The sequence below is a fragment of the Mustela putorius genome, unplaced genomic scaffold, assembly GCF_011764305.1.
Source record: "Mustela putorius furo isolate JIRA1106 unplaced genomic scaffold, ASM1176430v1.1 tig00003899_pilon_pilon_pilon, whole genome shotgun sequence".
Classification (NCBI taxonomy): domain Eukaryota; kingdom Metazoa; phylum Chordata; class Mammalia; order Carnivora; family Mustelidae; genus Mustela; species Mustela putorius.
In genome coordinates, this window is record NW_025422048.1 from 509185 (window position 1) to 519517 (window position 10333).

The 10333-nt window shown below is 44.3% G+C and overlaps 1 protein-coding gene across 1 annotated transcript; it reads left to right on the plus strand.

Annotated features, from left to right (window-relative positions):
- Window positions 1-1321: 1321 nt before the first annotated feature.
- SMIM9 (small integral membrane protein 9) lies at window positions 1322-10059 on the plus strand. Its single transcript, XM_004779299.2, has 4 exons — window positions 1322-1431; window positions 3758-3990; window positions 5151-5280; window positions 9954-10059. Exons 2-4 carry the CDS (start codon window positions 3849-3851, stop codon window positions 9979-9981), a joined length of 300 nt encoding a protein of 99 aa, XP_004779356.1. The 5' UTR covers window positions 1322-1431; window positions 3758-3848; the 3' UTR covers window positions 9982-10059.
- Window positions 10060-10333: the final 274 nt, after the last annotated feature.

Genomic DNA, 10333 nt, shown 5'->3' on the forward strand with positions numbered 1-10333 from the left:
TTCTGATAGAATTCTAATACATCATTTATGCTGGTTCTTCTATGGAGGTGATCATCTTTTCTTAAAAATTAACTTGTAAGATGGGGTACCTCAGTGGCTCAGTTGGTTGAACATCCAGCTCTTGGTTTCAGCTCAGGACATGGCCTCAGGGGTCATGGGATTAAGCCCCAGGTTGGGTTCTGCCCTCAGTAGGGAGGCTGCTTGAGGATTGCCCCTCCCCACACTCATTCACCCACATGCTCATTCTCTCTGTCTCTGTCTTTCTCTATAATAAATAAATATATACTTAAAAAAAAAAAAAAACCTCGTGGGGCGCCTGAGTGGCTCAGTTTTTAAGCATCTGCCTTCAGCTCAGGTGATGATCCCAGGGTGCTGGGATGGAGCTCCACATCGGGCTCCCTGCTTAGTGGGGCTCCTGCTTCCTCCTTTCTCTCTGCCCTGCCCGCTCATGCTCTTTCTCTCTGAAAATAAATAAATAAAATATTTTAAAAACAAAACAAAACAAAAAAGCATTAACTTATAACAGTTCTCTGTGTGTTGAGGATCTTAACTTATTTGTCATATATGCTATGAAATGTATTACCTAATTTGTCATTCATCAGTTATATTTCTTTACAATATTTTGTTTTATGAAAGCTTTACATTTTTTATGCAATAAATTTATCATCAGTACTTTCTTTTTATTTATTTATTTATTTATTTATTTGGCAGACAGAAATCACAAGTAGGCAGAGAGGCAGAGAGAGAGGGGGAAGCAGGCTCCCCACTGAGTGGAAAGCCCAATGCGGGGCTCGATCCCAGGACCCTGGGATCATGACCTGAGCCGAAGGCAGAGGTTTTAACCCACTGAGCCACCCAGGTGCCCCTATCATCATTATTTTCAATTATGGTTTGGGGTTTTATGACATGCTTAAAGTAGCTTTTTCCACACCAAGATTATAAAAACATTAACCCATATTTTATTCCAATATGTATATGGTTTTATTTTTGTTTAGTTCTTGATCCATCTAGATGTTATTGGTTTTCGTGTGTAGGGCCTTTCCTTCCATGCATCCAAATGAATAGTCCATCATCATATTAAGCCATCTCTATTTTCCCCACTAATATGAACTGTCATTTTGATCATTCAAGTCATGTGTACAGTAGACACCACGGGGCAAATAAAATACCTGATAATTCTTTGAGCCTAAAAGGAAACACAGGTGTTTGTACATAGGCAGAAAAAGATGCTCTGTGTTTAGCTATCAGAGAGAGGTAGGGGGAGGGTCGTATGTATAGATGATGTCATAAGGAGCGGTGGAATTCTAGTTGGAATTTTAGAGACTTTAGGGGGAGACTCTGACCAGTGTCTTCCACAGACCACGGCACTCTGAAGACTGAAGCCTAATTCACTGACTTTTTTGGTTCCCTTGTCCCTAAGTCAATTTTCAGGTAAGCAGCTTCCCACCTGACATGGGTCTCTTTAAGTCCTGTCAAACAGAACTGAATGTATTAGTTATAAATGTCTTAAGTAATAGAAAGTCCAAATTAGGGGGCACCTTGGTGGCTCAGTTGGTGAAGCATTTGCCTTCAGCTAAGGTCATGATCCTGGAGTCCCGGGTTCGAGCCCCAGGATCGAGCCCCGTGTCCAGCTGCCTGCTTAGCGGAGAGTCTGCTTCTCCCTCTGCCTCTCACCCTGCTTGTTCTCTCTCTGTCTCTCAAATAAATAAATAAAATCCTTAAAAAAAGAGAGTCCAAATTAGAATAGCTCAAATAGGGGTTATTTTTCTCATACTAAGCAGCCTAGAGGTGGGCAGATGGAGGTGTTTGTTTAGTGACTTGAAACTGTCATAGTCAAAATAGATGTCATTTTCTTGGCCTTTCCTTCATGTACATTGCCTCGTGGTCACAGATGGCTGCTCCAACTTCAGGTAATCCTTAAACAATGTTCAAGGAGCACAAAGAGAAAATGGTTGCACCATCTCTTTTATCAAGATGGCAAAAAGTCTTCCCAGATGCTACCCAACAGATTTCTGTTAGTCTTCATTGTCCAGAACTATGTTTTTATCTTTTCTTCTATTTTATTTTCTTTTTTATCATGTTATGTTAGTCACCATAGAGTACATCATGAGTTTTTGATGCAGTGTTCCAAGACTCATTGTTTAAGTATAATACCCAGTGCTCCATGCCATCCATGCCCTCCCTAATACCCACCACCGGGCTCTCCCAAACCCCAACCCCTCCCCTGCAAAACCCTCAGTTTGTTTCTCAGAGTCCACAGTGTCTCATGGTTCATCTCCCCCTCTGAGTTCCCCCAACTCACTTCTCTCCATCTCCCCATGTCCTCCGTGTTATTCCTTGTGCTCCACAAGTAAGCAAAACCATATGATAATTGACTCTCTCTGCTTGACTTATTTCACTCAGCATAATCTCCTCCAGTCCCGTCTATGTTGATACAAAAGTTGGGTATTCATCCTTTCTGATGGAGGCATAATACTCCATAGTGTATCTGGATCACATCTTCCTTATCCATTCGTCCGTTGAAGGGCATCTTGGTTCTTTCCAGTTTGGCGACCGTGGCCATTGCTGCTATGAACATTGGGGTACAGATGGCCCTTCTTTTCACTACATCTGTGTCTTTGGGGTAAATACCCAGTAAATACCCAGTAGTGCAATTTCAGGGTTATAGGGAAGCTCTATTTGTAATTTCTTAAGGAATCTCCACAGTTTCCCAAAGTGGCTGCACCAAATTGCATTCCCACCAGCAGTGTAGGAGGGTTCCCCTTTCTCCACATCCTCTCAACACTCGTTTCCTGCCTTGTTAATTTTGGCCACTCTAATTAGTGTAAGGTGGTATTTCAATGTGGTTTTGATATTAATCTCCCTGATGGTTAATGATATTGAGCATTTTTTCATGTCGGTTAGCCATTTGTATGTCTTCTTTGGAGAAGTGTCTGATCATGTCTTCTGCCCATTTTTGATGTTATTGTTTGATTTTGGGGGTTGAGTTTGAGGAGTTCTCTACAGATCTTGGATATCAGCCCTTAGTAGTGTCATTTATAAATGTCTTCTCCCATTCTATGGGTTGCCTCGTTGTTTTGTTGACTATTTCCTTTGCTGTGCAGAAGCTTTTGATCTTGATGAAGTCCCAAAAGTTCATTTTCGCTTTTGTTTCCTTTGCCATTGGAGACGTGTCTTGAAAGAAGTTGTTGTGGCCCATGTCAAAGAGGTTGCTGCCTGTGCTCTCCCCTAGGATTTTGATGGTTTCCTGTCTCATGTTGAGGTCTTTCATCCATTTAGAGTTCATCTTTGTGTGTGGTGTAGTAGAATGGTCCAGTTGCATTCTTCTGTATATAGCTGTCCAGTTTCTCAGCACCGTCTATTGGAGAGAATGTCTTTTTTTCCCATTGGGTAGTCATTCCTGAATGTCAAAGATTGGTTGACCATAGAATTAAGGCTCCATATCTGGGCTCTCTATTCTGTTCCATTGGTCTATGTGTCTGTTTTTGTGCCAGTCCATGCTGTCTTGGTGATCCCAAGCTTGAAATCAGGCAACATGATGCCCCCACAAGTGTCCAACTCTTAATATCAGCTCAGGTCATGATCTGAGGGTCGTGAGACAGAGCCTCACGTTGGGCTCTGCACTCACTGTGGAGTCTGCTTGAGATCTCTCTTTCTCTCTCTCTCTCTCTTTCTTTCCCTCTCTCTTTGCCCCTCCCCTGCTGCTCACTCTCTCTAAAAAACAAAAACAAAACCTCACCATTTTCTCACTTTTCAGACAAAGCTGCTTTGGAAAGAGCCAAGGAAAAGGACATCTCCCTTTGGCTGGATGAGCCAGGAGTACAGCTGAGTGGCTCTACAGAGAATTCATGGAGCCCTGGAAGGTGCTGAACATTGTGTTTCTGCTGAGTTCCTTGAGCTGCGTGTTGGTGGAGACCGCTGCTTCCTCGACACCACTTTCATCTGCTATTGGGATGCAAGACAAAGCAGGGTCAAAACCACGCTCAAGAGGTTTGTTTGCTATTAGGATCAATGTTCCTATTATCTTTGTCAGACATAAGACTCAGGTCTCAGGTCAGGAAAAGCTGATTTTGTATTGGTGAAAAATTAGTGTTCACAGGGGCTCCTGGGTTCCTCAGGCAGTTACATGGCTGACTCTTGATTTTGGCTCAGGTCATGATCTCAGGGTCCTGGCATCAAGCCCCTCATTGGGCTCCATGCTTGGTGGGGAGTCTGCTTGGGATTCTCTCTCTTTGCCTCTGCCCCTCCCTCCAGCTCATGCTGTCTCTCATTCTCTCTCAAATAAATCAATAAAATCTTTATTTTTTAAAAGATTTTATTGATTTATTTGACAGTGTGAGAGAGCACAAGCAGGAGGAGGGGCCGAGGGAGAGGGAGAAGCAGGCTCTCCGCTGAGCAGGGAGCCCCACATGGGCTCCATCCCAGGACCCCGGAATTGTGACCTGAGCCAAAGGCAGATGCTTCACTGACTGAGCCCCCCAGGCATCCCAATAAATAAATCTTTAAAAACAGCCAAGAAAAGAAAAGATAAATAGAGTTCATAGTAAAGCAGACTATTCTGGTTTGGTCAATTTAGATCAATAAGCCCTAACCCAGCAACTGCTTCACAGAAGGATGTTGAGTAGGAGTTCACAGATGGCCAAACCCAGAGACACTGGTCTTCTGTGAGATATGACAAAGGCTCCCTGAGGACAAAGGGATAATTCCAGTTGTTTGGGAGGAGGGGTTTCGTACAAGGAGGCAAAGATGATATCCATCTGAGAGTACCTTTTTTAAATGCAAATCCCTTGAATGACTTAGAGGCATCACCACAAAGTAGTTAAGAGTATAGGCTCTGGGGGTGCCTGGGTGGCTCAGTCGGTTGGGCATCTGCCTTTGGCTTGTGTCATGATCCCAGGGTCCTGGGATCCAGTCCCACATTGGGCTCCATGCTTGGCGGGAAGCCTGCTTCTCTCTCCCTCTGCTGCCCCCCCCCTGCTTGTGCTCTCCCTCTCTCTGTCAGATAAATAAAGAAAGAAAGAATATGGGCTCTGGGCAACTATAAGAGCATGATATCTGGGAAAATGACTTGAACTTGGATCAGGGTTCCCATCACAGCCTTCTCAAGTACTTGATCTCTCCTCATTGGACATCCGTGCTTTTTTCTGCAGAACACCACAGGTTCTGGCTTAGCAACTTCAGAGATTACTTGTGGGATCGCATCAGGAGCTCTGTGCCTCCAGCTGCTGTTTTTGCTTTTCTTCCTGCCATAGCCATCATGGGGGTCCTCTGCTGCCTCACGTAAGCTGCTGCGGGATGAGGAGAGGGAGGGAGAGGGGACCCTGAGGGAGAGACAGAACAATCAAGCTCCCCACCATCCTATACATCTATAATTAAGGGTAAGTTTTAAGGAATGTCATGGTTGTTTTATCCAGCCCACTCCATCCATTAGGAACAACTTACAGGTGACATTCAATAACCAGTGTTTCCAACTGACTTTTTTTTTTTTCTACTAACTTCATTTACTCCTAACTATCTTTCCCTTTGGTTTAGGAATTATACATGGAAAATATACAATTAACTATGTTTTCCAGGGCCAGAAATTCAAAATTTGTCACAATATTTATATAAATCATATGAAATCTAAGAGATCCTTGAAATAGTTAACAAAATAAAGATAAGTAGAAAAACCTTAATTTTATTAATCCAATCAGAATTTACTGAGAGATGACTACTTGCCTGTCTCTGCCCTGGTTGCTAGTGAGACAGAGGAATGAGACAACAGAAGAACTGTCTGGTGGGTCAGTGTTAGGGTGGGAGACAGAGTCTGAGTGGGGAACCCATGGAAGTATGCTCAAGGGTTGTTAGAACTGCACAGCCTAATAAAGTGACTGAGGGCAAAGATCAGCTAAGGGTGTGGCATCCCCACCTAAGACTCCTGATAATCTCAGATGATCATGGGACCAAGAACCTCATCTAGGAAACGACCTTGGGTATGGTTGCTGACCCACAGAACCGGTCAGAGCCAAACAGATGTCAGGTGACTTTTTGAGAGAAGCTTCTTACCTAAGAAACCATGAGCCAGAATTAAATGAGTTTTAAAACAAGACTTGGACCTCTGGTCTTCCATGAGAAGGATATAGGCCTCGAAGTTTCCTAGGATGGCATCTTCCAGGCCCAGAGAATAATGGCTGGGAAGAACCTCCCAGAAGGTGGGCAGCAGGCCACAGAGCTTCTCCTACAAGGCGGCTCGGGCCTAATCAGTATGTGTGCCCAGCAGGGCTAGAGAAGCACTTACAGAGCAAACGGCTGCTGTGTGTCTCCCATATTCCTTTCTCCAAATGGGACTGTTCATGGCGGGTATACTCCTCCTGCTCCGTCCTTGTACTGGGTGTGTGGAGAGCCGTAGATAACTTGTTTTACTTAATACATTACTCAGACCAAGAGCAGCTGCACCCAGATTGGAGAGAAGCAAGCCTCACCCAGGTACTCTGGACTTTGAGCTGGGTACAGTGATAAATAGGATTTTAGTCTCATGATAAAGTCGTGCCATGAGTCCACGGTTGTGAGACGGGAGTGCTGTGTTCAGGGTACTGTCAGGGGCCAACACCTGGGGAGCGTAGTGACAGGAAGGGAAAGGTCACACTGTTTTGCAAGCCCAGCAAAGCCTTGGTTGACCCCATCAGAGCTGTCCCCGTTAGCCTGAAAAGGGTAAAAAAACAAATTTTTTTTTGAGAGCAAGCACACGAGAACAGGGGAGGGCAGGGCAGCAGGAGAGGGAGAGCAAGAGAAACTCAAGCGGGCTCCACACCCAGCATGGAGCCCAATGCGGGGGCTCTATCCCAGGACCCTGAGCTCACGACCTGAGCCGAAATCGAGAATTGGACACTTCACCGACTGAGCCCCCCAGGTACCCCTGAAATGGCTGCCACTTGATAGAGGCTGGGTGTGGACGACACTCCCAGCAGCCAGAGAAATCAGGCTGCTCTCAAGGGGGAGCCTGAGCGGTGAGTGTCCGTGTGCCCTACAGGGTGGCTGTAACCCCACACAGGGCAGGAAAAATGAAGCAGGGTATCAGAGAAAGGCCACATTGCCCAATGAGAGAAGGCGGGACACAAGTGGAGAGCTATCTGATTCTGAATCTCTCCTTGCTGTGACTCAAACTCCCGCCTCAGAAGCCTCAGGAGGACTTCGGGGGAGATAAAACCCACAACACGCCCAAGGAAAGACTTCCTTCTTTGAAGTCGATGCCTCAACCTGGGGAGAAGAGCCATGAAAGCCCTTGCTGGGGACAAGCAAGCTAGGTGGGGAAAGAAACACCAGTGAAGACAGTGAGGGCAAGAGGAAAGGCAAGATGGAGTAAAATGAAAGAAGACATGGATGATAAAATACAAAAGGAGATAGGGAAGACAGGATTTAGAAATAAATAGACTTAATTTATTTAAAAACCTTATTTAGTTATTAAAAATACCTTAGGGAAAGTGGTATTAAAGGGAAAACTGATAGATGCAGGGGGCACGAAATAACCACTTTGTAGAAGAGACTGAAATCGCACAACAGGAAAAGAACACTTCGAGGTATAATTTTTAAGTGTTACAGTAATAAAGGCGGGTCTGAGTCTATAGTCATAAAGGGCACATAAAGTCCCAGGAAAAATTGGCACTTGATACTGGGCACATAGCAGACTCTCAATAATACTGGATTTTTTAAACGATTTTATTTTTAAGTAATCTGTACCCCCAATGTGGGGTTTAAAGTCACAACCCCGAGATCAGGAGTTGCATGTCCCAACAAGTGAGCCAGGCTGGTGCCCCAATAATACGGGAGGGAGTCATCATTTACTGAGCTGAGGCAAACTACTGGAAGGTAAGAATTTGCTACATGGAAAATGCAAAGAGAAAGACCAAAATGCTATTCTAATTGATGCTGAGATGAGATCTAGGGAGCTGTGGGCCCGCAGCCACACCGCAGGCCAGAGGGGAACTTGGGTAAGACCAACAGGCTGCTGAGAGCATGATCGGACCCAAAGACCATGGGCTGCCCTAGAGATTTAAAAACACATTTCAGTGAGGTGCCTGGGTGGTTCAGTTGTGAAGTGTCTGCCTTTGGCTCAGGTCATGATCTCGAGGTCCTGAGATCAAGTCCCGAATCCGGCTCCCTGCTCAGCCTCTGCCACTGTCCCTCCCCACTACTCATGCTCTCTCTGTCTCAAATAAAGAGAATCATTAAAAAAAATACATTTCACTGTATTGACTGGGAAGAGTTTCTCTGTGCCTCTTACCCTCTATCCGGGCTGATACAGCACTAGCTGCTTTGTTGCCTGAGGAAATCAACATGGAAGCCTTCATCTCCCAGAGTGCTGGTGGCGATCAGGAACGCTGACTGCAGCTAACAAGTATGCAAAGAAACGTGTATAAGGAGTTTTTAGTATGGTTTATAATATTGAAAAAATACATAAAACTTATTCGGTCACTGGCTAGTTAACGAAAGCACCGAATGTTCATACAATGAGTACTATATGGTCACCAAAAAGTTGTTGTAGAGGATAATTCCATGGAATCCTGTTCATGAAATACTGAGTGCGAAAACGCAGATTATAAGAGAGGAAATACAACTGAAACTAATTTGTTCCTAGAAACTAGAGTCACCTGGGTAGCTCAGTCCGCTAAGCATCAGACTGTTGATGTCAGTCTGGGTCTGCATCTCTGGGGAGTGAGCTCAAGCCCCGTCTCCACTAGCATGGAGCCTACTTAAAAACAAACAAAAGGGGCGCCTGGGTGGCTCAGTGGATTAGGCCGCTGCCTTCGGCTCGGGTCATGATCTCAGGGTCCTGATCTCAGGGTCCTGGGATCGAGTCCCGCATCGGGCTCTCTGCTCAGCGGGGAGCCTGCTTCCCCCTCTCTCTCTCTCTGGCTGCCTCTCTGTCTACTTGTGATTTCTCTCTGTCAAATAAATACATCTTTAAAAAAACAAAAAACAAAAAAACTAATTAAAAAAAAACTACATGTAGGGGTGCCTGGGTGGCTCAGTGGGTTAAAGCCTCCACCTTCAGCTCCAGTCATGATCCCAGGGTCCTGGGATCGAGCCCTGCATTGGGCTCTCTGCTCAGCAGGGAGCCTGCTTCCTCCTCTCTCTCTGCCTGCCTCTCTGCCTACCTGTGATCTCTGTCAAATAAATAAATAAAATCTTTTTAAAAAACTATATGTACAGGCTAAAAAGCTTTTAAGGATCTAACCAAAATATTAGACATTGGTTATCTCCTTGTGGTGGTAAATGGGTGGTTCTAATTATTATTACTATTGTCATTATTGATTTTCATTTAACTGTGCTTCCCAATCTTTTCAGAACAAACTGTGTTGTTTGGTTATTAAGTTTTTAAGCAAATACTTGATTTTCCTAAAAGATGTGTTTATTTGAGAGAGAGTGCAAGTGGAGGGGCAGAGGGAAAGGGAGAGAGAGAATGTTCAATCAGACTCTGAGCATGGGGCCCAATGTGGGGCTCAATCCCACAACCCATGAGATCGTGACCTGAGCCAAAACCAAGAGTCAGACACTTAACTGACTGAGCCACCCAGGTGTCCCCAAAACATACTGTAAAAACAAAAGAAGAGGGGCACCTGGGTGGCTTAGCCAATGGACCATATGACCCTTGATCTTGGGGTCATGAGTTCAAGTCCCATGTTGGGTGTACAGATTGCTTAAAATAAATTTTAAAATATTAATCACTCCATAAAAACAAAAGAAGAAAAGCTACCTAACCATAGTTCTACATCTACCTCCAATCCCAACTATACAATGCTAGAAACATTCATACTCTTATTTTCTCAAGTCATCAAAGCATTTTGTCTGAATGAAATCACATGGTTCATATTAAAGGGAGATGTTGTCTAAAATCATATGTTGGAAAAGGGAACTACAAAGTACCTCGATGCAATCCAGACCACTTAGTTCATTGATTTTGCTTCTTTTCCCAGTATTGTCGTAGGTGACCCAGGCCAGTGAAGTTCCGGAAGATTCAGCTGGGCAGAATACGCTATTTGCTTACAATGAGGAAGTACCCAGGAATTAAAATTAAATGATCTTCCATGTTAAACTATCTTTGCCTTTATTTTCACCTTTAAAACTTGTAGTCAAAAAATGGGAATAGCCTTATTACTGTTTTGATTATAAGAGTATTATGTATTTATTACAAGAAAAATTTCACAAAATACTGAAAGAAGAAAATACCTGTAATCCTAGTACACAAAAATAAACATTGCTTCGTTTAAGATTTTATTTGTCAGGGAGAGAGAGCACAAGCGGGGGAGCAGTAGGCAGAGGGAGCAGCAGGCTCCCCATGGAGCAAGTTGAGAAT

Coding starts and splice junctions, on each gene's coding strand:
- SMIM9 (XM_004779299.2), top strand. CDS start 3,849: ATGGAGCCCTGGAAGGTGCTGAACATTGTGTTTCTGCTGAGTTCCTTG. Junction 3,991..5,150: donor GTCAAAACCACGCTCAAGAG/GTTTGTTTGCTA, acceptor TTTTTTCTGCAG/AACACCACAGGTTCTGGCTT. Junction 5,281..9,953: donor GGGGTCCTCTGCTGCCTCAC/GTAAGCTGCTGC, acceptor TTCTTTTCCCAG/TATTGTCGTAGGTGACCCAG.